Source organism: Trichoderma reesei (assembly GCF_000167675.1).
Source record: "Trichoderma reesei QM6a unplaced genomic scaffold TRIREscaffold_31, whole genome shotgun sequence".
Taxonomy (NCBI): domain Eukaryota; kingdom Fungi; phylum Ascomycota; class Sordariomycetes; order Hypocreales; family Hypocreaceae; genus Trichoderma; species Trichoderma reesei.
This window is the reverse complement of record NW_006711178.1, coordinates 29375-56586: the sequence shown is the minus strand read 5'-3', so window position 1 is coordinate 56586 and position 27212 is coordinate 29375. Positions and strand designations below refer to the sequence as shown.

At 52.7% G+C, this 27212-nt stretch overlaps 5 protein-coding genes across 5 annotated transcripts; 2 read left to right on the top strand and 3 right to left on the bottom strand.

The window, feature by feature from the left end:
* Nucleotides 1–1937: 1937 nt before the first annotated feature.
* Nucleotides 1938–16708, top strand: TRIREDRAFT_69946 (non-ribosomal peptide synthetase, siderophore synthesis; the record flags this gene model as incomplete). Its single annotated transcript, XM_006969348.1, has 3 exons — nucleotides 1938–2893; nucleotides 2963–16430; nucleotides 16502–16708. The coding sequence occupies 3 exons, from the start codon at nucleotides 1938–1940 to the stop codon at nucleotides 16706–16708; spliced, it is 14631 nt and encodes a 4876-aa protein (XP_006969410.1).
* A 284-nt stretch (nucleotides 16709–16992) lies between these two features.
* On the bottom strand, nucleotides 16993–18624 carry TRIREDRAFT_23367 (choline oxidase; the record flags this gene model as incomplete). Its single annotated transcript, XM_006969311.1, has 1 exon — nucleotides 16993–18624. The coding sequence occupies one exon, from the start codon at nucleotides 18622–18624 to the stop codon at nucleotides 16993–16995; it is 1632 nt and encodes a 543-aa protein (XP_006969373.1).
* A 2241-nt stretch (nucleotides 18625–20865) lies between these two features.
* Nucleotides 20866–22672, top strand: TRIREDRAFT_52375 (uncharacterized protein). The gene has a single exon (XM_006969347.1). The coding sequence runs from the start codon at nucleotides 21067–21069 to the stop codon at nucleotides 22591–22593; it is 1527 nt and encodes a 508-aa protein (XP_006969409.1). The 5' UTR covers nucleotides 20866–21066; the 3' UTR covers nucleotides 22594–22672.
* A 90-nt stretch (nucleotides 22673–22762) lies between these two features.
* Nucleotides 22763–23812, bottom strand: TRIREDRAFT_69950 (uncharacterized protein; the record flags this gene model as incomplete). The annotated part of the gene is made up of 1 exon (XM_006969322.1): nucleotides 22763–23812. The coding sequence occupies one exon, from the start codon at nucleotides 23810–23812 to the stop codon at nucleotides 22763–22765; it is 1050 nt and encodes a 349-aa protein (XP_006969384.1).
* Nucleotides 23813–25792: 1980 nt separating this feature from the next.
* On the bottom strand, nucleotides 25793–26899 carry TRIREDRAFT_69956 (alcohol dehydrogenase; the record flags this gene model as incomplete). Its single annotated transcript, XM_006969321.1, has 3 exons — nucleotides 25793–26075; nucleotides 26130–26559; nucleotides 26617–26899. 3 exons carry the CDS (start codon nucleotides 26897–26899, stop codon nucleotides 25793–25795), a joined length of 996 nt encoding a protein of 331 aa, XP_006969383.1.
* Between the last annotated feature and the right edge of the window lie 313 nt (nucleotides 26900–27212).

Sequence of the window (27212 nt, the reverse complement as noted above, 5' to 3'; positions counted from 1 at the left end):
CGTCTCTGCTTGGCACCTATAGCGTGGACTCTTGCAATTTTGCTCTCCGTGCCCTTGTCATGCTGGTGCAGGATTCGATGAGACGATCAGAGCCCGAGGAACCAATCCGACGCCTCGAACCCTCCGCACAAGGGCCGATCTATGGGCCGATGACAAGTTTACAACGCCCGTGGTTAAATTAAACCATCCTCCCCTCGGCCGCTGGTGGATGAGGACGCTGCGAGGACGGAGACGGGCCCCATCGCGAAGCAGGCGGGTGGAGATGGGATGAGGGAATTATCTGATGATCTGATAAAAACCGGATCTGATAAGATCAAAGCCCGTGGATGGATCCATATACATCCGTTGCAATCCTAGGCCCTTGCATCTCGTGGCCGAGAGGAAAAATTTTCTTCTCTTCGCTCAGCTGGGTCTCTAGATTTCTGAAGCTGTGAAGTTTTTCACGAGCCTCCTTTTCAGCAAAACCCCTCACGGCTCCGCTGGATTACTCGAGTGAATCAGGGCGCGTACAGTAACACTCGCGGAACGCAGCGCTCTTCCCTTGCAGGGACTTGGCATCTTGCACGTGAGTATCCGATATTGAGAGACACCAGAACAGGGCACGCAATCGTCAAGAGAGGGGGCAATCGAGCCACTGTTACTATATCGTGTGCTTTCTCCGCCGGGTGAAAAGCAGAGCAATAAGCCGAGCCCCACCTGAGTTCTTTGCGTACTTCTGAAGAGGGATGGCAGAGTAACCCTCTCGGCTTGTTGGAGACTTTTGCTGCTGAAGCCTGCGAGAAGGCCGGATCGAGAATAACGGCGATGAACCACCTGTAGGTACTAGCTCGCGGCTGCTCATGTCAGACAAGGCCACCCCTCCTCGGCGTTTATGCTGGATCTTGTGTCACCCCAACCCCAAAGACCGGCTTGTTAGTGACTGCCTGGGTATGGTGTGCAGGTCTTAATGGGTAAGAAGGGCCTGTTTTGAGTTTGAGGGATCTTTGTCTTGGTGTTGACGCTTGCCTGTTGCTTTCTCACTTTTCACTTTTCACTTTGTCTCTCACATCACTCAATAACACACTGCAAGCATCTCACATCCCTCTACGCTCTTTTCTTCGTCTTGACACTGGCTAAAGGCCGACTACCGTGACGCCGTCGTCACTTCTACGACAAACAGCAGCACTCCCCCAACCTTCAGCCCAAGCGAGGCCTTACACGCAGCCGAACTCCGGATCCTGCTCCAATAAGGCTAAAGCTGCACATCCAGGAACTGCTATCCGCACCAACTACATACTACTGCTACCTTACCTTAGTAGGTGCGTGTACGCGAGACGAACGAGTGCTTCCCAGCCGCCGCCCATCAGGCATGGAAGCAGATGGTTCCCTCTGTGTCGCAAACTGACGACAACGATTGGTGGTCGCGCACTCTCCTTACGCCTTGCTGACCAATTGCCCTCCTCTGAGAGGCTGGCTTCCGCCCCAGCCCATGCACGATTGAGACGCACCTCCATCGACGCAATCATCACGAGCCGCCCTGGGGAGCTTCATCGACGAATCATCGACATGGCAATTCATTGACGACGCTGTCTCACACAGTTTCGACATTTGTCCCCGTCGCGGCATCTTCCTTCGCAACAGTCGCGTGGTTTTCAGAGCTTGGCTAAATGGCGCGTGGAGAGGGTGCAATTTCGGGTGACCAACGAACGTGAGGCTATTTCGCATGGGTATGGATCGACGTGATGAAAACATTTTCAGCTACTAGGTAGATTGTGCCTTGATAACTGCCCGGGGATTCTTGTGGCTGCCGTGGTTGTGGGCATCGAGCACTTTGGTTGGCAGACGTGGCATATGGCCTGCTTCCTTGGACACTCTTTGCATGCAGACGCGCGCACGCACACATACGCACATACTCACACACTCACTCACACCTAACACACATACCATACAAAGACACCATGGAGAAACTCGATGACCTATCCGTGCTTAACCCGCACCCAACAGAACTACCCGGCCCGGATCTCCTCCACCACCTTATCAGAGAACCGGATGATTCAATAGCTCTCGAGTATCTAGGCCGAGGTAACCGTGTCACGTTATCCTATCGCCAGCTTCATGATGCGGCAGACGCCCTTTCACGCCGTATATGTCATGCAGTGGGTGAAGCCAAAAATCACTTTGTGGTTCCGGTCCTGGTTCACCAGTCGCCACACTTATATATAGCCTTGTTAGCTATCCTGAAAGCTGGAGGTGCATTTTGCCCACTCAACGTGGACGCCCCCCCTGACCGCGTCAATTTTATCCTCAACGATGTCTCTGCCGGTGTTATCGTGGCGTCCTCGGAGCTGGCCTCCAATATACCTTCACAAAGCGCCGTAAAGGTCCTTCTAGTTGATGAAGACGAGAAAGAGACACGTCTCGACGCAGGCTCTCCTGGCTGCCGTGCTCCCAGCACCAGGGATTTGGCATACGTCATGTATACATCCGGTTCAACAGGAGTTCCCAAGGGAGTTGGCATCTCTCACTCTGCAGTAACACAGGCATTGCTTGCCCATGACCAGCATGTACCAGCGTTTTCTCGTTTCCTCCAGTTTGCCGCGCCGACCTTTGATGTCTCGGTCTTTGAGATCTTCTTCCCACTCTTTCGGGGAAGCACGTTGATCAGCGTCGACCGAAAAGAGATGCTCAACGACTTGCCGGGAGTCATTTCGAAGATGGAGGTGGATGCTTGCGAGCTGACGCCAACTGTTGCCGCCAGCTTGCTGCGGAAAAGGGAGAATGTCCCGACGCTGCGGTTGCTGTTGACTATTGGCGAGATGTTGAATGAGGCAGTGGTTCGAGAATTTGGGGGGGATGAGGAGAGAAAGAGTCTCTTGTGGGCCATGTACGGGCCAACAGAAGCTACAATTCACTGGTCAGTATATATCCTTATCAATGAAGACTTCCTTTCGGATTGGTCATCTCTGACACGCTGATACCGTAGCACTGTTCAAGAAGCGTTCACGACTAGTTCTTCAGTAAGAAACATTGGCGTGCCGCTTCGTACCGTCTCATGCTTCATAATTGAGCCTGCAGAATCTGCGGAAACAAGTAAAACCGTCAATATTCTGCCCAAAGGAGAGATCGGAGAACTTGCAGTTGGAGGGCACCAGCTTGCCGATGGATACATTAACCGACCAGAGCAGACGGCTTCCTCCTTCATACCCTCACCTTATGGCACCATCTACCGGACCGGAGACAAGGCGCGCATTATTCACGATGGCACGATAGAGATCTATGGACGGCTATCCGAAGGCCAGGTAAAGCTTCGCGGCCAGCGGCTTGAGCTGGGCGAGGTGCAGGCTGCTGTGTTGAAGACGCCTGGCTGCCACCTAGCAGTTGGGGCGGTCGTTGACTCTATTCTTGTGGTGTTTTGCGTTGCGGACGCCGAAGTTACTGAAGACTCGATCATGGACCACTGTCGAAGCTGGCTTCCCCAGTTTATGATACCCGGAGAGATCGTGCTGGTGGACGAGTTCCCTCGACTGCCGAGTGGAAAAGTCGACACCAAGAGGCTGAAAGCGGAATTCCTGGAGAGGAAAGCTTCTGGGCAAAGGGACGCTTCAACTTCAACCGGCCTGTCTGAGGCGGAGAGGAGAGCCCTGAGCGTTATATCGGACACTTTGGGGCTAGAGGCGAAACATGACATGACGCTTGCTTCTGCTGGAATAGACTCCCTCGTTGCCATCAAACTGGCATCCGCGCTTCGGTCGTCAGGATTTGACGCGAGCGTGGCGGAGCTGCTGAGAATGCGGACAATAAGACAACTGTGCTCTACGTTACGACCTCTTGCACCCGCCACTACTTTTGAAAACGCATCGGTTGATGTCCACTTGAGGGACTGCCTGAGCTCAATAGCAGAAGCCAACCATGCGCTACAGATCGACGCTGAGCATGTTGAAAATGTGCTGTCATGCAGCCCTCTTCAAGTGGCGATGTTATCAGAAACAGCTCATCGACCGGAAGCGTACTGGAACGAGATCGAACTAGAGGCGAACCCTGGAATTTCAACGGAGGCCATATGTGATGCCTTCCATGCACTTGCACGGCGAAGGGACATCCTGCGGGCGGGCTTTGTCGCCTGGCAAGGTAGCTTTGTATCACCAGTGTTCAAGTCACTGCGATCCGATCAAGTAGAGGTTGTCGAACAGTTCCGTCAGCCGGAGCTATCGGCGGACGACGCGCTGCTTCGGCCGCTTCGCATCCAAATTCGGCAGGCTGAACATGGTAAAGACCCGCGGGTGCTGATGCACATCCATCATGCCATATACGACGGCTGGTCTATGGACATTATCTTCTCGGAGTTGACCGACATACTAGCTGGAAGGACATTGCCTGAACGGCCACAGTTTTCAAGTCTGCTGAATTATTTGAGCAACATCCCGAGAAATCAGTTGGACACTACAAGATCATTCTGGGCTGAATATCTTGCTGATTGGAATAAGCCAAGTCGGCCGAAGCTGAGTGCCCGACCAGCTGAGTTGAACGAAATCTTATCTGCCCGCGCGCAGTTGGATGTCACCACACCTATCAGAGATGCTTTTGAAAAGACGGGATACGGTGCTCAAGTCTACTTCCAAGCGGCCCTTGCACTCCTTTGGGGCAGCATCGTGGGTACCTCGGATGTTCTGCTGGGCTCAGTAACTTCCGGGCGAACGATCCCCGTCAAGAATGTTGCTGAGATTGTTGGACCGGCCATTGCATCGCTTCCACTCCGGGTGGATGTCGATGACTCTGCTACAATGTCCGATGTACTGCGAAACATCAACGAGAGTAATCGCAGAATCATGGAGCACTGCATACTGCCATTATCTGACATCAAGAAGCTTTCAAGACTGCAGGCGGCTGAGAGCTTATACGACGTGTTATTCGTCTACCAAGAGTCATTGTATACGAAGAGTCGAAAAGACGCAGCTCTTCGTGAAGTCCGACATCTCGATCGCCTGGAAACGAAGCTATTGTTGGAGGTGGAACCAAACGATGCTGGTTATTCAATCCAAGCGACGTACCATACTGATTGGTTCCCATCAGATGTCGTTGAGGGTTTGGTTGAGCAGATAGGGGAACTTTGTCGGCTCATTGTCGATCGCCCTCAAGAGACGGTTCGAACGATGAAGGACGCCGTTACGATTCAGCCATCTATTGCAAACACAGAACCGGAATGGCTGCAAGACGAGGCAGATCTCGCTACTCTGTTCGAAGCTGCGGCTGCGAAAACGCCGGACGCAGATGCCGTATGCTTTAGCAGATCGCTTGCAGAAGTTCCCTTGGTGGCGGATACAATGTCCTACGAATCGCTCAATCAGCTTTCCAATCAAATTGCTCGCTTCCTGCTCGATTCAGGTGCTGAACCTGGCCAGGTCATTGCTATCGTCATGCAAAAGTCTCCTCTTCTCTACGCTTCAATCCTCGGTATTGTCAAGGCCAGATGTGCATACCTGCCTCTGCTACCATCTACACCCGTCGAGCGAGTGAAGGACATTTTTCGATCAGCAAAAATTAAGCACTGCGTGGTGGATACGGCTTCTTTAAGATCGCTTCAGGATGTACCTGATGTCCAGTACCTGGACGTCGAATCTGCTCCAACAGACCGTTTCGAGAGCCACAACTTGAACATGCCAGTCGACATGTCAAGACTGGCCTATGTCATATACACCTCGGGAACAACAGGAGTCCCAAAGGGCGTCGCCGTCAGTCAGAAAAACATTGTCAGCAACATCACATACCTCGCATCCATATACCCCAGCGCCCAACAATTTCCTTCTCGGCTCTTACAGGCCTGTTCGCAAGCATTCGACGTATCCGTGTTTGAGATCTTCTTTGCTTGGCACGCCGGCATGTGTCTCTGTGCCGCTACCAACGACGACTTGTTCGAAGATCTGGAGCATTCTATTCGACAGTTCGGCATCACGCATTTGAGCTTGACGCCTACCGTGGCATCACTGATTGACCCCAAGAATGTGCCCAGTGTTGAGTTTCTGGTCACCGCTGGAGAGCCGATGACTCTATCGGTTCTTGATGCCTGGGGAGAATTGCTGTGGCAGGGATATGGACCTTCGGAGACGACGAATATTTGCAGTGTCAAAAGAATGAAGCGCGGGGAGTACATCGAGCACCTCGGCTGGTGTTTTCCCAACACGTCGGTCTTTGTGCTCTACCCTGACAACCTGTCAACTGTGCCAATTGGCTGGATAGGCGAGTTCTGCTTCGGAGGGGAACAGGTGGCTGATGGGTATCTTAACATGCCAAATCTGACGGCGGAAAAGTTCATCAATCACCCCGAATACGGCCTTATCTATCGATCCGGTGATATGGGGAGAATGCTGCCAGACAAGTCGCTCCTCATACTTGGCCGCATCGACGATCAACTCAAGCTCAAGGGTCAGAGAATTGAGGCTGGTGAGGTCAACAGCGTGATTACCTCTCACCCGTTGGTACACGCTGCGATTACCACGTTGGTGCAACGAAATGTTGAGGCTGGTCACCAGCTTGCTTCCTTCTATACGTTTGAACAAGGGCTAGCCGACGCGGAGTTTACGACAGCAACGCCCGATTCCGAGACTCATCGTTCTCTGTTTGCTGCCCTGTCGTCCAAACTACCTTCATATATGATACCATCGTATCTGATACCGGTCTCTCGAATACCCCTTACTTCTAGTGGCAAGGTCGACCGGCGTAAGCTACAGTCTTGCTTTGAGGCTCTCCCCCAAGAGTATCTCGAGACTGTGTCAGGCACTGTAACGGGGCAAGATGATGCTGAGTGGAGCACAAAGGAAACAATGATCGCGGAAGTCATTGCAAGGTCGCTGAACGTGCCTCGGTCTGATATTGGTCGATGGACCCCATTCCCAACCATCGGCTTGGACTCGATATCGGCAATTGGAGTTTCTCGCAGCCTCAGCGCTGAGCTGGAGCATCGAGTGCCTATATCAGCAATTCTGCAGAATTCGTCTGTGGCACAACTTGCACGCTTCTTGCAAGAGAGACCTGTGTTGGGGAGCCAGAAGGAGACAGTATCCTTCTTTTCCGATTCTTTCATCAGTCAGGTTCGGGAAAGCTTTGGATGTGAAGCTTACTCTGTTACAGAGATCTTACCGTGCTCTCCTCTACAGGAAGCCATGTTGTCTCAGGGACAGGGCAGCTACTACAACAGGATTCTTCTGCGGCTGCATGTGTCCGTGGACGAGATGAGGGGATACTGGGATGAGATGACACGACGTCATGCCATTCTCAGTACATGCTTTGTCACTACTGATAGTACAAAGTATCCTATCGCGCAAGTTATCCTCGAAGGTTGGACCAACCTTTGGAAGGAGTTCACTGTCGGTACGACTCCTGTCAGTGAAGCCGTTCATGAGCATTTGACTGGCCTACCTGATCCCTTGGATACGAAAATCCCGCCTCTCTCTTTCGCCATCATACGACAAGAAGAATCGACTTTCGTGTCTTTGATATGTCATCATGCGCTCTATGATGGCGTGGCAATGGAGAACCTCTGGAGGGAGGTAGAAGCGCTGGCACACGGCCAACAGTTACCCCCACCAGTCTCTTACTCAACCTTTTTACGCGAAGCGCTTAACCTACCTGCAGACACTGAGAAGTATTGGAGGGATCACTTCCGAGGATACGAGCCCTTCAGTCTTTTTCAACAGCCTTCAAAGAGTCAAATTCTTCAGCGCACACACCAACAGAAGATGGATATGTCATATATTGAGGCCAAGACTCGTCTACGAGCTCTTGGAATATCGCTGCTCTCTGTGTGCCAAGCAGCCTGGGCCGATGCTCTCACTGTGTGCTCAGATACCACCGATGTTTGTTTCGGACTTGTCATGAGTGGCCGCACTCTGGACATTGAAGGTATCGACAGATTGGTTGCTCCATGCTTCAACACGATTGCGGTGAGAAAGGATGTCTCCTCTGCTTCTCGCAACATTGATCTTGCCAAGTCTTTCCAGGACCTCAATTCTGGTGTCCAACGGTATCAATTCACGCCTTTAAAGATGGTTCAGAAACTTGTTACAAAGGAGGGCCGAAGACTCTTTGATACTCTGTTGCTGCTTCAGAGTCCCTTGCAGGATATGGATGCTGAGATATGGACGCTTGAAGAAGATGAGGGAGAAATGGATATTCCGATCGTCTGCGAAATTGTTCCTCATTCCGGCTTGGACTCGCTCACTGTCAATATGCACTACGACAAAAACGTTGTCAGTGATGATATCGCGTCTGTTCTTGCCAGGGTCTTTATGTACTTCTTCCGATACACTCTGGACCATCCTTCTTCGGCCTTACCTGATAGAAGCCATCTCCATCCTGCGCAACTGTCTACTTTAAGTGCTATTACTGTGGAGAGACAAGCGACAGCAACATCAGATGAGCCTTCTCAGAATGATGCGGAATGGACCGAGCAGCAGAAACAGATTCGACAGGTTTTTTCAAGTCTCTCCAAGGTTTCGATAGAGAAGATTTTCCCGGAAACGAGCATCTTCCAGCTCGGTTTGGACAGTATCAACGCAGTCCAGGTGGCATCGATGCTTCGACGAGAGGGATTCGCGGTGTCTGCCTCCGATGTCATTGAATGCCAAACTTGTGCGAGACTGGCAGACAGGATAGCTGCGGCGTCAAAACAAGAGGAAACAAGGCCTGTCTTTGATTTCGACAAGTTTTCTAAAAAGGTATCTTCGCAGGTTGTTGACAAGGCGCCGGGTACCGCCGTTGTGGAAGCGATTCTTCCTAGCACACCGCTCCAGTGCGCGATGTTGGTGTCGTTCATCCAGTCAAAGGGGAACAACTATCTCAATTTGCTGTCATATGCTGTTGATGACACCTTTTCGGAAGACGACTTGGTTGCGGCATGGAAAGCTCTGGAGAGGAACCATCCCATGCTTCGTACGGGATTCATCGCGGTGCATCATCGACACAGCTCGTTTGCGATGTTGAGGTATCAGGCTTTAGGAGACTTTGAAGTGACCAAGTTCTTGTCCAAGTTGGCATCGCAAGATGAAGTACAAGGCTGGAAGGAAAAGGAAGCAGCAGCGATACTTGACAATCTCCATCTACCACCGTGGAGGGTTTCGATCGGCGAAACCGAAGGTGGACTCATGATGAACCTTCTCATACACCATGCTCTATACGATGCGCATTCGCTGGATCAGCTGCTGGGCGACCTCTCCTTGCTCTTGGATGGACGGAATTTGACCCACGTCCGGACCATTGAGCCCGCACTGAGTGAGATTCTCACCAAGAGTCTCAGCGATCAAAGTGCTGCCCAGGAGTTCTGGAAAGAAAAGGCCGAATTGACAGTAGTGAACACTTTCCCCATCATGACACCGCTTCGGGAGGATGTCAGAACCATGAAATCTCATGAGATCAGATCAGCCGCGACGCTATCTGATATTCAATCGGCCACCAAGCATCAAGGCGTCACCATACAGGCAGTCATCCAGGCTGCTTGGGCACGCATTCTTTCGTCGTATCTGGGCGAGGACTCTGTCGTGTTTGGAGTGATCCTGTCCGGCAGAGATACGGATGAGACGAGGAATGCGCCGCTTCCTTGCATGAACACCGTTCCCGTCATTGCTTCGAATCAACCGTCGAATGGTCGGCTGACTCGATCTATGATGGCTTATAATGCAGATGTCTATCGATATCAATACACTCCTCTGGCACAGATCCAGAAATGGTTGGGTCATCCTGCGACGCCTGTCTTTGATACGCTTCTGGTTTATCAGAAGCTGGAGAAAGGGTCTGGCCTTGGAAAGCACTGGAAGCTCGTGAAGGATGATGCGGCTGTCGATTATCCGGTGTCGCTCGAAGTCAAGCCGACAGTTGATGACGAGATCCTACTTTGCCTCACATTCTTCAGCGATATCTTGCCGAGTGAGCAAGCTGAATTACTACTTCGGCAATTCGATGCCATGATGGTCCACATTGCTACCAAGCCTGACGGCGATGAGGATGGCATCTATCGACTGAAGCCTGATCTTTATGCGATAACGCCGCCTTTATCGCCAGAGCTGCCTGCACCGGTGCAGTTCTTACACCAGTTCGTGGAAACAAGAGCTGTTTCTCACCCGAATGATCTTGCGCTGGAGTTTGTTAGCAGATTTGACGGCTCGCGTCCCGTAAAGCAGGCATGGACATATGCCGAACTCGACGAGATGGGCAACAAGATTGCCAATTTGCTGAAAGCTGTTGCTGCGGTAGGGAGCATCGTGGCGATACACTTTGACAAGTGCCCAGAAGCGTACCTTTCTATTCTTGGCATCCTCAAAGCTGGGTGTGCTTTTGTGGCACTTGACCCAAGTGCTCCTCGGGACAGAAAGGAGTTCATTCTGAGGGACTCACAGGCCCCTTGCTTGCTGACAGCTACTGGGGGCTTCATCGACTTTGAGACAGACGTCAAGGTTGTACATGTTGACCTTGAGTCCGTGAAGCTGTTGTCGGCCGAGAAGCGAGATCTGGGTGCTGACTTCACGCCTGAAGCGACTTGTTATTGCCTCTACACGTCTGGCACAACGGGAACTCCCAAAGGATGTGAGATCACGCACGACAACAGCGTGCAGGCAATGATGGCTTTCCAGGAACTATTCAAAGGGCACTGGAGCGACGACTCAAGATGGCTGCAGTTTGCCGCTCTCCATTTCGACGTCTCGGTATTGGAGCAGTATTGGAGCTGGTCGGTGGGAATTACCGTTGTTGCCGCACCAAGAGATGTTATCCTCGATGACCTGATTGCTTCCATCAACAACCTCGAGATTACGCACATTGATCTCACACCAAGTTTGGCGCGTCTTACGCATCCAGATGAAGTACCTGGCCTATGCAAAGGCGTCTTCATCACTGGCGGCGAGCAGCTCAAGCAAGAGATACTGGATGCTTGGGGACCAAAAGCAGTCATCTACAATGCGTACGGTCCAACAGAAGCCACAATCGGAGTGACAATGTACCAGCGAGTGCCCGTCAACGGAAGGCCGAGCAATATCGGGAAGCAGTTCCTCAATGTAGGTTCATACGTGTTCCGCAAGGGGACGGAGGTTCCCGTGTTGCGAGGCGCTGTTGGAGAGCTCTGTGTTTCTGGAAGATTGGTTGGCAAGGGGTACCTCAATCGTCCGGAGCTTACAGAGGAGAGATTTCCGACGCTTTCGGAATTTGGCGAGAGAATCTATCGAACGGGTGACCTCGTACGGATACTGCATGATGGATGCTTTGACTTTCTAGGCCGAGCAGACGATCAAGTCAAGCTACGAGGACAACGTCTTGAGATTGGCGAAATCAACCATGTCATACGCACTGGCGTTCCGGAGATCAAGGACGTCGCGACGGTGGTCATCAAACACTCATCCGGCGGCAGAGATGTTCTCGTATCCTTCTTGGTGGGCGAGCAGCAGAGGCAGGCTGTCTTGACGCCATTGGCGGATGACACGCAACTGGGTGCCAAAGCTAGAGACGCTTGTCGAGCGAAGCTTCCGGGATACATGATTCCGACGTATTTCTTGCTTTTGCCATTCATCCCGCTTTCTCCCAACAACAAAGTCGAGGCAAAGGAGCTAAAAAAGCTCTTCAATGGTCTATCGCATGAGCAGCTTATGGACCTCACTGCACCAAAGGCTTCCATTCGAGCCGTCAACGGCGAGACTAGTCAGAAGGTGGTCAAGATTCTGTCCGACTTTACGGGTGTTAGCCCGGATATGATTGAGGCAGAGACGAGCATCTTTGACCTGGGAGTGGACTCAATCAGCGCCCTGCAACTATCTACAGCTTTCAAAAAGGGAGGATTTGCAGCATGCTCACCGGCTATCCTACTGCAAAATCCAGTGGTTGCTGACCTCACCACGGCTCTCTTCGAGAAGCTGTCTTCGTCCATCAAGGACAGTCGGGTGAAAGAGGCCCAGCAGATGATACAGGCGTACCACCATCGGCACCGCGCATTTGCCTGCAGCGCTCTACATATTGGACCCGGAGATATTGAGTATATTGCGCCGTGTTCTCCACTTCAGCAGGGAATCATATCCAAGTCTGTGACGGGTGAGATTCAAGGGACTTACTTTAACTCGTTTGAGCTGGATCTGAATGGCGATGTTGCAGAGCAGCAAGTCAAAGCTGCGTGGACAAAGTTGGTCATCTCTGAGGCTATCCTGCGAACGGCTTTTGTCAAGACAACGGAGGGCTACATCCAAGTCGCCTTGAACAACCAGGAGCCGCGGTGGATCGAGCAAGCTGTGCAGAGCGACGACGATGCCAAAGCTTTCTTGGACAGTCGTTGGGAGAAGTGGGTGCGGCTAAACAACGAACACATCACGGCGCCTCTTGAGGCGATCTATATCAAGGGACCCAACTCCAAGAAGCTGGTTATTCACATCTTTCATGCAATTTACGACGGCAATAGCTTCGAGTTGATGTTACGGCAGCTCAAGTCCAACTACCGGGGCAAGCCAATGGCGCCTTCTCCGTCGTTTATAGAGGCATTGACTCATGGCCCATTATGGCGACATGATGACTGTCGAGGCTTCTGGGAGACCCATCTCCAAGGCTGGACCGGCTCCTCCATTCTGCAGCTTTCTTCGTCTAACGAACGGGCTGTCTCACAAACTCGGGTTCTTCAGGGCAGCGTACTGGAGGACGCTCGAAGGAACCACAAGGTCACGCTGCAGCCCGTTATCATGGCGCTATGGATTTCTGCGCTGCAGAAACACTACTCATATGGGCTAGCAATTGGACTGGTGTTGTCCGGAAGATCGATCGACCTTCCTGGTGTTGAAAGTACAATCGGCCCGCTCTTCAACACTTTGCCTTTCTTCAACAAGACTCTGAGTGGCCAGTCTTGGGCATCTCTGATTCACAAATGCAGCGAATTTAGCACGAGCATCTTGCCGTTTCAACACGTGCCCTTGAAGAGCATACAGAAGTGGTGCTCTGGAGGAAGGCAGCTATTCGACAATCTATTCGTCTTTGAAGTGCAGCAGCAGACCGCACAGGACGATAAAGATCTTTGGACGATCGAGGATGGGCCATTGAACCCGGATTATCCATTGGCTTTGGAGGCGAAGAGGCTGTTGAATGGCGATGTTCAGCTGACTCTTGTTGCACAGAGATTTGTGGCGGATGAGTCAAAGCTGCAGGAGATACTGGACGCGGTGGAGGAAAATATCGGACTCATGACTGCGGATGCGCCGTTCCCGAAATTCGCAGAAGAGAATGGCGTCGTTCTTCCAGACGGTCGAAACGGATTTGAGTCCCCTGAAGACGAGGCTGATGGCCATGACTTTGAGTGGACTGAACAGGCTCTCGGTATCAGAGATGCGATTGCTTCTATTTCAGGCCTCGATGCCTGCGGCATATCGGCCTCACAGACGATACTTGAGCTTGGCTTGGATAGCATTGATGTCATTCAGCTGTCCGCCAGGTTGAAGCAAAGGGGACTTGTTTTGCCAGCTTCTCAAATCATGCGCCAACGAACGATTGCAAAGATGGCCGCTTCCATCGAGGCACAACAATCCGGCGAACTGGTCAATGGGACGACTGACAAGTGTTTTGAAGAAACGGAGGAGAAGCTGTGGGCGTATGTCGACAAGGTCGGGCTGGACACAAGTAATATCGAGGCCGTTCTACCGCCGACACCTCTTCAAGAATCTATGGTTGCAGAGATGATTCACTCCGATTTTGAGTGGTACTTTAACCACGATCTTCTCGAAGTTACTTCTGGAACCGATATTGAGAAACTGCGAAGAGCATTTCTTGAAGTTATTGAGCGGTCACCGATCCTTCGGACAGGGTTCCTTGAGGTGGATGATTTGCAGCTTGAGATGGGATACTGCCAAGTTGTGCGGAAACACTGGAACCGAAACATCGAAACACTTGACGTGGAAGCTGTGAACGACTTACGCTCTCTTGTTGAAGATGCAAAGAGAGTTGCCAAAGAGGGCCGCGGACTGGAGGCCCTGTTCCAGCTGAGGTTCCTAGCCTGCAGAGGAAAGATGTTTGCGCTTGTGTCAATTGCGCATGCTCTGTACGATGGATGGTCACTTAGCCTGTTCTATCGGGATCTGGAGGCGGCGTATCAAGGCAACATGCAAACGCGAGCGTCTGCAAAGCCCTTTCTTCGGAAGATGCTTGCCTCTGCTACGGATGACGCGGATCGTTTTTGGGCAGGTTATCTCGACGGAGTCACGCCGTCTATTCTCCCCGAAGCACCGCATCACGATCTAGAAACGAAGACACTATACCGGAGAGAAGGATCTGCACACAAGTCCGTCTCCGAAGTATCGTCCTTTTGCAAAAAACAGAGCATCAGTCTGCAGTCCTTGACGCAAGCCTGCTGGGCTCTTGTGCTGGCTCATCGGGTTGGAAAGCTGGACGTCACTTTTGGCGTCATCATGTCCGGGCGTGATTTCGACGGCGCCGAGGACATCATGTTCCCGACGATGAACACTGTAGCAATTCGCTGTATCCTGCACGGAAGCTCTGCATCCTTCTTGCGGTATCTCGAGGCTAGCATGGCGGACGTCAGGGATCATCAATCGTATCCCTTGAGGAAGATCCAGAAGGCTGCGCAAGTGTCGAGCAGCGAGTTATTCAACACGCTGTTTATGCTGCAAAAGTTTCCCTATAGCTCGTCTGAGGATTCGCTCCTCAGGTCTGTAGATGGGGCAGCGGCGGTGGATTATCCTGTCAGCGTTGAAGCTGAGGCTGTTGGCGATGATCTTGTTTGGAGAGTTGCCTGTCAGTCGCGGTATGTTTCGGACGAGGGGACTGGAAAGTTAATTCAAGACCTGAACCACGTTCTAGAGTTCTTGGTCGACTCGGAGGATCGGGATATACTTTCTTTCCATGACGACGGTGTTTCAATAGGTGGATTGCCACACGTTTCACTGGCGACAGATGCGGCCCAAGTCGACGAGGTAGATGAGACGCACTCAGATACACAGCATGAGGAGGGTGAGCTGGGCGAGATGGTATCAGCGATCCGAAAAGTCCTTGGTTCCGTGTTGGACATCGCCGCAAAGTCCATCAGACCCGAAAGCAATCTTTACCATCTCGGCCTCGACTCCATCAGCGCAATCAAGTTGTCTTCTCTGTTACGGAAGGAAGGCATCTATCTCAGCCCGAGAGACTTCGTCAGAGCTTCGAGCATCACCCATATGGCACGACTTGCGACTCGCATCCAAACAAACGGCAGCACAATTCAGGCCAAGCAAGCAGTGTGGACTGCTGCAAAGGACATGGACGTCGTGAATCTACTGGCTAGTGTTGGCATTTCGGAAGGTGACGTTGAGATGGTTCTTCCGGCATTGCCTATGCAAGTCTACATGATCAGTGCATGGCAGAACGCCGAGGGGCACGTCTTTTATCCTCAATTCCGGTTTCGCGTTGAAGGGGCTGTCAGCGTTGAGCAGGTACAGTCGGCATGGCAGTCTCTTGTTGCTGAAATGCCGATTCTGCGAACCATTTTCGTTACGACGGATTCTTCTCAGCAGCCTATCGTTCAGGTCATTCTCAAGTCGGACTATCGATGCGCTGGTGATTCAACTACAATGAAGCCGATGGTGCGATTTGATGCTGTCAAGCGAGATGATAACCACATTGAGATGCGACTCAAGATTCACCACGCGCTCTACGACGGAGTCAGTATTCCGGCATTGCTGAGTCGTTTTACACAGCGTCTCAGGGGAACAGGTGCTGTGGTCGAAGAAGGACTTGAAGAATGGTCAAGACATTGCATTCAGCCTACACTTGAAGACTCTCGCCAATCACGCAGAAGCTTCTGGATATCGTACTTGCAAGGCTGCTCCTCAGACGAAGACTCTTTCGCCTCGCCCAAGGCAGGGAAGCAACGCGTGTCGTATCTACGGCAGGCTGCAGTGCCAGATATTGAATACCTTCAATCTGCAGCCAGAGGAAGAGGCATCAGCCTCCAGGCCCTGCTATTCGCAGCGTACGCCAAGATACTGGCCTCGGACGAGCTTACGGGTGTCGAGCACAATGATGGAAGCAAGACTGTCGTGTTTGGAATATATCTTGCAAACCGGGCTGATGAGGCTCTTCCATTGACGTTTCCGACGCTGAATCTCGTTCCGCTGAGGGTTCGACTGGCATCCAACGATGGGATTCTCGATATTGCCGAGGCGATACAGGAAGATATTCATCTCATCGCTTCTGAGGGCCGTGCCGATGTTGGGTTGTGGGAGATTGCTGCTTGGACGGGCGTCAAGGTGGCGTCTTTCTTCAACTTTTTAACTCTCCCTGACTCCTCTATTGGGGGAGAAGACGGTGATTCGACGTCAGTGCAACTGTTGCCGGTTGAAAGGGAGGATGTCAACAATGAAGTCCTTTTAGAAGGCGAGTCTGAGGAGGAAGTGTTGAAAGAAGTATCCCAGGTTTGTTTGGCGAAGAACACCGTCAGAGATGCGTTCCCGGTAAGTTTCCCCGTTGAGATCTCCAACACCCTATGTCGTATCAGATTGCTAATGGATATATATGTATACAGGCCGCAATCGACATTGAAGCCTCGATCCATGGGACAAGGCTGGATCTTGGAGTATTCGGGTCTCGACTACGAGTATCTGATGAGGGCGCGGTTAAACTGGTCGACGAGATGGTCTCGTGTCTACAGGGGTTGGATGATGATGAAGATGACGCGGAGATGGCGGCGTGGGCGTCGTCTTGGGTGATTGGGAATGGGAAAAAGACATGATATTGATAGAGCCCAAGTTTGTTTGGCAAAGGCGTTAGGACGAGGAAATTGCTAGAGTATTATTGATCCCGAATAAGGCCCTTGGTTGACAAAGTACCATTACGCACCGTCAAGATACAACAATACACAAGGTTCAACATGTATGACTTTTTGCATTTATTGTCATTAAACAAGCATGAGGAGATATATATCTATATATATCAGGTTTGCCGTCTCATTCTATCGAAATTTTACCCAGATAGTCAAGAAAATCTAGATGCCAGTGAAGCATACGGGTATCTCGTCTATAGCTTCGACGTCTTGGGCTTCCAGCCCTCCTCCATGGCAATTAGCTCGGCGGCTCGCTCACCAATGGCCAGCACCGTAAGCATGGGGTTGATGGTAGGCATCTCTGGGAAGACACCAGCGTCTGCAATACGCAACTTATTGATGCCACGGACCTTGAGCTCGTGGTCCACGACTGCGGCCTGGTCCTTGGTCACGTCGCCCATCTTGGTGGTCCCAGCAGGATGGTAGACGGTATGGGCGACGCGGCGAGCGTATTCGCTAATCTCCTCGTCCGTCTGCACCTTGGGGCCGGGCGCAACCTCCTCCTTCAGCCACTCCTTGAAGGGGCTTTGCTGGGCCACTTTGCGAGCCGCCTTGATGCCGGCGACAAAGGTGGCGGCGTCGTAGCCTTCGGGGTCGGTGAAGTACCGGAAGTCCAGCGCCGGCTTTACCGCGGGGTCCGCAGATGTCAAGTAGAGGCGGCCACGGGATCTGGGTCGGGGGATGTTGGGCGTCATGCAAAAGGCATAGCCATCCTGGATCCTGCGGTAGCCCAGCCGTTCAGTGTTGAGCGTAAAGGGGATTTGGTAGCAGTGCATCATAATATCAGCCGCGTTTCCGTCAGTACCAGCGGCGTTGGTGGGCTCTCGACGGAGGAAGAGACCGGCATCCGAGTCCATGGTTGTCTGGTTGGGAGGCACTGGCTTGTTGAGTTCCCAAATGATGATTGTCTCGGGGTGGTCGAGCAGGTTTTCGCCAACACCGGGAATGTCCTTGACCACGGGAATTCCCAGGCCCTCCAGCTGTGAGCGAGGGCCGAGGCCGGAATGAAGCATCAGGCGAGGCGTGTCCACTGCACCCGCACAGAGGATGATTTCCTTCCGCGGCTTGAGCACTACTCTCTCGCCAGAAGCCAAATGAACAATGATACCGCTAGCCACGTCGTTCTCGACCAAGATCTTGGAGACGTGAGCCTCCGTCAAGATGGTGAGGTTCGGCCGTCGCTCCTCGCCGCGCAAGATGGGATGAATATAAGCGACAGACGCGCTGCTCCGCCGGCCATCGTCCGGGTTGTACGACACATTGAAGAAGCCCGTACCCTGGGTGAGCTGGCCCTTTTCGCGAATTTCGGCGTTGAAGTCGTCAATGATGGGAACGTTGAGAGCAGAGGCGCAGGCTTGAATCCAGTCCTTGCACAACTGGTTGCGATGGCGTGCATGAACGGGCTGGAAGGTGTTGCGGAGGTTGTCAATGTGACGGGTGACGTTCTCAAAGGTCCAGCCCTTACAGCCCTGGGCCACCCAGCGGTCCATGTCATAGCGGAACGGACGGAAGGAAATGAGGGTATTGTGCGAGGAGCATCCTCCGAGAACCTTGGCGCGAGAGTGTCGAATATGGCTGTTGCCCATGGGCTGCTCCGTCGTGCCGTAGTCGTAGTCCAGGTCGCCGCCCAGCAGGCTCAGCCATTCTCGCAAGTTGAGGACATGGTTGAGGTTAAAATCTGAGGGACCAGCCTCGATGAGGAGGACCCGGCGCTCGGGCAAGTAGCTGGACAGTCTGGAGGCAATCACACAGCCGGCAGTGCCTCCACCAACGATGATGTAGTCGAAGGCAGAGCCGGCGTTGCTGGGAAGAGAACGGGTAGTCATGTTGTCCCCGAGGCTGCTGAGGATGGAGGAGTAGGTGGATGAGTGTGTGTCTCGGGAAGGCGGGGAGATGTTGAAGAGCCTGTCCTGACTAAGGGAGGTATAGATGGGTTTTGAACGCCACGATTCTCTTAAAGCCTCTAATCACATGGAAGAAGCCAGCCCAGGGGCTTGAACAGAGTTTGGCCTGATCCGTCCGGACTATGGTGTAACCGGCGAAATGTCTGCATCCAGAAGGATCTTGGCCCTCGACCTCGCGGGAAGGGGGAAGGCGGCGATATTTATCAGCATGCTGGACGAAGCGAGTCAGCCTCAGCTGCATATCCCTTGGCCATGCCATGGTCCTCAACGCAAGAGCCGCCTCTGCGGTACCTTGCCTTGCATATTCAAGGACAAGATGCCATGGCCGCTAACGGGGTACGGCTGGCACCGGAGTCGCCAGAGGCGTCATGGAGCAGCATGGATGGCCTCGTTCTCCAATTGTTCTGCGGTGGAGACGAACTCGGCGGATTTGGGTGTGTTACACGTCCTGTGAGCCTCTCCTGACCTGACGGGATGGTGCGAGACAACTATTACCTAGTAGTACTCGATGGAGACAATTGCTGATACCAGGCGCGAAAAGAGGGTAGCAAAGAAGGATCTCACGCGATTTTACCCAATAGGATCGATCGTCAGGGTTCCTGTCAAAACGAGCCCCAAACTTCGGCGCCATGGTTCCCTTTCTTTTCGTCTGGAGAAATTGGAGAATCGAATGAGAGAGGGCGAAATGGCGTTTTGCCGCACAGTGTGTCATGTTGGCCATGACGTCAAAGTCGAGTCCCTTTCACGAGAGGCATCGTGGTCCATCTTGCCATCCAAAGCCGTTCAGGGTCATTCCAGCAGTTGGTCCGAGGGATCCAGGGCTGGCAGCACAGTGTGCCAAGAGCTGACATTCGCCCGTCGGCACGAATTGCGGGGAAGAGGCCGGTGTTGATGCTGCTTTGAAGCCATTTCGAGCCGTTGGTCTGGCGAGGATGGCGATGATCTTGGCTGGTTTGAGGCGTCGGACGAGTTTGAGGCCAGGCTTAGCTGATGCAGGAGGGCGGAGTGGAGCATGACTAAGAGACGGGGCTAGGTTGATCCGGGCAGTAAGGCGCGTGCTGATTGGCTAACACGGGCGAGGGATGGCTGACTCTCCACCCAAAGTACCTACTGTACCTCGTCCTGTACAGTTTGGCGTCACTGTATGGGAGACGATTCCTCCAACCTTGGCGTGTCGTTTGCATCGAGTCTCGCTGCCAGTCGGGGCAATGATGATGCTGCTTGCGGTGGCTGTCGAGGTTTCTTTTAACCCAACCACAGCTGAACTACCCGAATAGAGAATGAGATGCAACAGCGCCTTGTCAGCACCAGTACATACTGTACGGTACAAGTATGGTTGTTCCAGTCTTGCTCAAGGGTGAAAGGTGAAAAGCTCCCTCCTCTGTTCCTCTGCAACCATCTCGGACCAGCCCTGCAGACGACCCGACCACTCCTACTCCTACCTCACCTTATCTTTGCTGACTGCCAAGCATTTCGTTGGCCAGTCACTACAATTCCTGATACTATATCACCTAGGAGGCTCTACCACCCACGGCTTCGAGTCGTGATACGAGGACGCACGCATCTAGGACAAGTCTTTGCGAGTTCTGCAGATGTTACGAATACTACTGCCTCCTCCTCTTAAGCCGAGCCGGCTCAGCAACAACAAGGCATTTCGGAGACTCCACCGCCGGACCGGGATTCACCTGGATACCCTCTCCTGTCGGTCCCCGAGGATCCATCGGTGACGTAGCCCGGGTTTTTCCACCTGTCCCTCGCCTCTGTTTTGCAATTTCTCTGTTGCCCGCCGTCTGCCTGCTTTCCGGATGCAGGTAAACGCTCTCACGGCCTACAGTAGCGTGTCTGAGCGGTCGTATAACTACCCGTAGCACTTGGGGCGGTCTCTCAGCCCCAGACAAGAGGCGCTCAAGACTGGAAAGCCCCAGTCTCTGTCACCCCACAGTGACATTCTGTTGCTGCGTCCCTTGAGGCGCGAGGTTGTGCTTCGCAGTACGGAGTATTTGTACACTGTTTGACTGATTCCTCGTGCTGATTCTCGCTCATCAGATCCATCATTTGTCCCCTCCTCAACTAGAAAAAAAGTTGCCTTGCCCTGGCCACTGTGGGGACTCGAGGGAGAAGCACTTGACAGATAATCGTATGCATTACTCGTGAAGTACTACCTTGGGTAGTGTGCCGTTGACGGAGCTCCCCGTTCCTGGGCCTGTACCGTTGCAGACAAGATCGACGTCACCGTCAAGCTCCTCCCAGACTTTCTCTCTCACCACCACCACCACCACCAAATCGCCATCCAAACGACATCAATCAGGCGCCGTGACAGACCTCCTGGTTGATTGCACTGAAACGTCTCTCAAGATCATCAAGATGACCTTTTCACGGGAAATTCATACCTTCCACTCCGGCAAGCCACAGCCCCAATCCTCCGGACCCCACACCTTTCAGTCCCTCGATCCCAGTACCGCCAAACCGCTGGCTACCATCTACACCACAACGCCCTCACAGCTCGACGATGCCGTATCTTCTGCCGCCAAAGCGTTCCCTGTATGGTCCAAGACGCCCGCTCCCAAGCGCGCATCCATTCTCCTTCGAGCTGCCGCCATCCTGAGAGAGCGAAACGACGCGCTGGCCCGCACCGAGATGCTCGACACGGGCAAGGCTTGGTCTGAGACGTCAACGGTTGATGTCGTGACTGGAGCTGATGTTCTGGAATACTACGCGCACTTCATTGCCAACAGCCAGCCCGGCCAGCACACGACACTACGGCCGGACGCCTACATCCTCACCACCCACGAGCCTCTGGGAGTGTGTGCCGGCATTGGCGCCTGGAACTATCCGATACAGATTGCTCTGTGGAAGTCTGCCGCCTGCCTCGCCGCCGGAAACTGCATGGTATACAAACCGAGCGAGGTGACGCCTCTCCATGCAAACACATTAGCCGAGATCTACATCGAGGCTGGCGTTCCCCCCGGAGTCTTCAACGTCGTCTACGGCGATGGTCCCAGCGTCGGAGCGCCCCTTGTCGCCCACCCGGGTATCGCCAAGGTCAGCTTCACCGGCCAGATCAGCACGGGTAGCAAAGTTGCCAGCGAGGCGGCCAAGGGCATGAAGAGCATCACCATGGAGCTGGGCGGCAAGAGCCCGCTGTTGGTCCTCCCAGACGCAGATGTCGACGAGGCAGCTGATGTTGCCATGGCGGCCAACTTCTTCTCCACCGGCCAGGTCTGCACAAATGGCACCCGAGTCTTTGTCCCTGACACGCTGTTGTCGCGCGTGGAGGAGGCCGTGGTCAAGCGCTGCCGAGAGGGCATCCGCATGGGTCTGCCCCAGGACGAAAAGACAAACTTTGGCCCTGTTGTCAGCGCCGCTCAGCGTGACAAGGTTAACATGTACATCCGCCATGGCAAGGAGACAGATAAGGCAAAGGTTCTATACGACGGTGCCGTGGATGCCCAGAAGCACAGACCGACACCTGACGGATACTGGGTCCCGCCCGTTGTCTTCACCAATTGCACCGACGACATGCGAATCGTGCGCGAAGAGATCTTTGGGCCCGTCATGGCCATATTACCGTACAAGACGCAGGGCAAGTCTCAGGAGGAGTGGCTGCCAGAGCTCATTCGCCGCGCAAACGACACCGAGACGGGACTTGCTGCCGGCGTTGTGGCTACAGACGTGGGTTTGGCGCAGAGCGTAGTCAAGGAGCTACAAGCCGGCATAACCTGGATCAACACTTGGGGAGAATCTCCCGCCGAAATGCCCGTAGGTGGGTGGAAGATGAGTGGCATTGGCGTCGAGAATGGTTTCGAGGGCATCAAGGCATATATGCGGATCAAGAGCACATTGGTTCAGCTCGGCAAGGGAACGACAAAGGGTCTGTTTGCCAAGTTGTAGACACGCTCTGGAGAATATCGTGCTGCGGACGTATATAGCGACATGCATGTAGATACCTGTTAAAAGACGTCATGAGGCCAATGTGCGAATTAACGAATGTTTCTCGAGGACTTGCTGTGATAAGTGTGGAGTCTTGAAAAAGCTACTCTATCAGGCAGATCTAAATTCCTTAAGCCTTGATAACCTCAAGATACTGGTTGACCAAACTCTTGACCTGCTCGTCAAACCCAGCCAGCTTGAAACCAAACGTTTCCTCCGTCTTCTTGGCGTCAAGGCGGATGCGAATGGTCGGCTGCTTTCCAGTCGTCTTCAAAAGTCCCTTCTCGATGGCTTCCGGGTAGTTCTTTTTGATGATGTCGATGGCATCCTCCCAATCTTTCCCGTTAATGTCATCTGCTACAGCGAGAAAGGCTTGGTTGCCGGGAATCTTGGGATCCAGAGCCAGAATGTGAAGCTTTGCGCAATCGTCAATCAGCACTGATCCGACGTGGGATGCAACCTCGGACTGCGAGCCTCGGAGAAAAGCAAGGAGTACAGAGTTCGTCGAGCTGGACTCAAAGTCTTGTGGCGTCGTGGCCAGCTCGTCAGCACCCCAGATCCAGCCAGGGAGAATGCTGATCAGGTCGAAACCGGGCTTGTTCTCCGCAACCCACGCCTCAGACTCGTTCAGAGCAGCAGTCTTACTGGCGGCGTAGGCCTGCATCTCGGAGCCATAGGGCCCCTTGTCGACGGGGATGCGGGTCTCGGCGGTAAAGATCTTGTCGTCTCCTTGGCCGAGGTAGTACTGGTAGGGAACATTGGCGACAATAGAGCTGGTGATGACGACGCGCCGGACCGTGCCGGCCTTGCGGCTGCTCTCAAGGAGCCCAATTGTCACTCGGCGAGCGGGCTGGATGAAGAACTCGTGGTAGTATTCTTGAGTTGGTGCCACGCCGCCGAAGCTGGGGATGGGAGAGGCGCAGTGGATGACATGGGTCGCTCCCTTGAGGGCTTCGTCAAAGGCGCCGGGCACTTCCATGTTTTCAATGAGGACATGCGAGAGCTGCTCTGCGGAGGGATTGAGGGCCTTGATGGAGGGCGCGTTGAAGACTTTGTTGGCTTTGGAGGCGGATCGGACGACGATGCGGACGTTGTAGCCTGCCTTGAGGGCCAAGACGAGGACTTTGGAGCCTAGGAAGCCGGTTGCTCCTGTGAGGACGAGAAGGTTGCTGTTGGCCATGATTGTTGAAGGTTGATATTGAGTAGCTTGAGAGTTTTGTTCCCGTCACTGCGATGGTCACGAAATTTGTGATGAAGTGCTGAGTGAATGATCTATGGGTCATAGTCTTCTCCTACATTGCGAAAGCTCCATCTGATACTTATATATGTACTCTGTCCAGAAGTTCTCATCAACGAGCATGCCTCGACACGGAATTACAGAGTTGTCCTCAGAATTAATCAGCCTCCGCATATGCATTATTTGAAGCCCAGATGGTTACCATTCTGATCATGCTGCCCCCCCGCATCCTCCATGGAGATCCTTTCCACCCTCCATGACTACCACCATTTGCAGTTTCGAGGCAACGGTCCATCAGCAGCTCAGCTCAACGCTGCTCTTTAACCAGCAGCATCTTGAGTCGTGACGGTTGGTGGAGTCGATACACCAACTTCCCAATTCGGCAAATGGTGTCTATAAGGGTTGAATCTCGCGAAGGATACCCCAGGAGGTTGAAGCATGCTGAATTTTAGAATGACCCAAAGCAATGAAAGACTTATGAGTTGACAAGATTGCTACAAGCAGGCAGCAAGCGTATGATTTCAATGAAGACACATGTGTCTATTTTGACAGTTTCTACCGTTCGCTGCACAGGGGTGAAAGGGGTACCCAAGTGTTGCTCGTTATTCAACCATCACTTCGAAGTTGTGAATCTTGAGTATTAGACTCGTAGAATCTACAAGTAGGACTACAATGTGGCAAATCACATTACCTAGGTAGTGAGCGGCAATTCAGCAAAACTTATACCTTAGATGCTTGGGCATAAGAGGTCTTGTGGAGAATCATTGACTAACTACCTATGTATATTACAAATAACACGAACCGACTATAGTGGGCTCCCAGGAAGCTGTCCATAGACATGCCTTGAGGTCCCATGGGGTAAAGCAACAAGCCATTACGAGTACATGACAAACCAGTTACAAAGACGAAGTAATTCCTATCTTCTTTTCCTTACCGATGGTCCAGGCACCAGCGAGCCCTCGATAACAACCAAACCAGTAAACCCCTGAACATACACACCCCGCCTAAGGGCCTGAATAGTATGCTTAGAAATCCAAGAATTGGTCCGCCAAGCCCGAGAATTGGATCATTTACTCGTATAAAAGCCCATGTGCCACGTCGAGAACAAGTCAAATTCCGTAAGCATCAGGATGTCGTCAACGCCGTTTTCGAGAAGGACAGGAATCTTGATCTCGTGAAGCTGATCGTAGCAGCTTTCAGGTGCAAGCCCAAGCTTGCCCAGTAATGGAATGCGTCGAACAAGGCCATGGTGCCTCCAGCCCCGTTATGGTCCGATCTCTTGAGGGCGAGTAGTGTTCATACGCTCCCATCAGCTGTAACGTCGAAGTCGCTGCACGAATGAAGAGAGCAAGATCTAGGTATACAGAAAACTGCCGGGCTTCTCTCGTTGTTAAGAAGCCGTGACGGGATGTCCGAATAAAGCCGCTTCGCCAGCCATGCTCGACAAGAACGGTTTCGCGAAAAGAGTTGGACAATAGAGAGCCGTCAACTGAATACAAGTCTGCCATCGAGATATGAATAGAGCAGGCTAATCTTGGGAATATCGAAGTGCCGGGCGACAATGTCACGTATAGGACAATGCCGCTACTTTACCAACGTTGAAAGTCCTCTGAAGGAAACGGTTTCACGGATGGTTGCGATTATATCGATGAGCGAGGAGTGCCCGTGTTCAGTGGTGTCTCTAGGATGATGAGATTCACCGGAGGGGCAGGCTTCTTCGTAGCTGAATCGGCGCGGCGATGGGCTGGTTGGGCAGAGGATATTGAAAATGATTCGCGTGCTCAATCTTGAACCTTATCGGCTGCTTCTCTGTGCCACTTATTGTATTTCCTCCAAGACCAGACTATGTAGCTTGCCGTTTATCACAGTGACTCTAACCGCTCGTCGTGTCATCCAAATAGTCAATGCTCCAACGCCCATCACTTATTCTGCCACCAAGACACCGCGGTACCTCATCTTGCCCTCTCGCAGGGCCTTCATCGCATCCTCTACACCTTGGGTGTTCAAGGGCCACTTCATGATGGCGGGCTTGATTCCGTGCTGCTCGGCAAAGTCCAGCATCTTTCGGATCTCAGCCCGAGGTGCCCCTGCCGAGCCCTGGATGCTGATGCCTTTGACTAAGAGCGGCAACATTGGCACGGGAGATGGTTCAAAGCTCACAGTCAGGTTGTATATCTTGCCGGCCGATGCTGTAAGCTCAATGATACTGTGATAGAACTTCTTAGCACTGCTCTATGCTTGGTCATGATTTGTCGCTTACCGGTTGTAATCAGGCTGCGCATTTCCGCAGAGCAGCATATGCTTGACTGGTTTGATTCCCTCCAGGGATGAGTCGGCAGTCAGAACATGGAACTCGCTTGCACCGAGCCTCATTGCGTCCTCTCTCTTGGACTCGCTGCTTGAGAAGACGACCACCTTGCAGCCCATCTTGGCTCCGAACTGGATGGCTAGATGGCCAAGGCCGCCGATACCCAAAATGCCGACCCTATCACTTGGGCGAATCCCGTACAGAGAATAAGGTGTCCAGACCGTAGCTCCGCCGCACATCAAGGGAGCGGCATCGGCACTATCGATGCCATGGGGGATCTTGAAGAGGGCATCGGCATCCCAGACGGCGTGGCTGGCGAAAGAGCCAACATCATGGTCATGAGTGCCAAATTGTGCCCTGTTGTCGCAGTACGAGTCCAGTCCTTTCCTTTTGGTCAGCTGAAGGGTCAAAGAAGCATCAAGGCGGTCAAATTACATACCAGTCAGGCAATATTCGCATCGTCCGCACGTCTTGTGAACCCAGCCGAATCCGACTCGATCACCGACTTTGACTGAGGTGACATCTGGACCAACAGCCTCGACCAGGCCAATTCCCTCATGGCCTAGAACAATGCCACGGCAAAGGTAATGCTCATCGGTTCCGCATAAGCCAGAGTGCGTGATTTTGACGTAGGCATCGTTGCGGCCCAGTTGTCGGTGGGAGGTATCCTGCACGATTTTCCCGCTTTGGGATCCTCGTTGGACAGTGAAAGTGACGTTCATGCTGGAAATTGTGTGACTTTCTGTCTCGTCTTGAATTGAGATGATGAGCTGACTGAGTGTATGTGGCCTCTGATATGACTCTTAATTGTGAGAACATCTATATGGCGAGGACACAGCATTATATAGCGCTCTCCCCATACACTCCAATTCCACTCGGTAAAGATTGCCGGGGTAGCATTAGAAGACCATGGAATGTAACCCCTGCGTTGAGGCGGGTATCCACGATCACGTCACGCTTTAGTAACATCGATCAAGTGTACGATGTCATCGCTAATCCGACGAAAATGCACGAGGTTGAGGAGCAAGAGGAGGA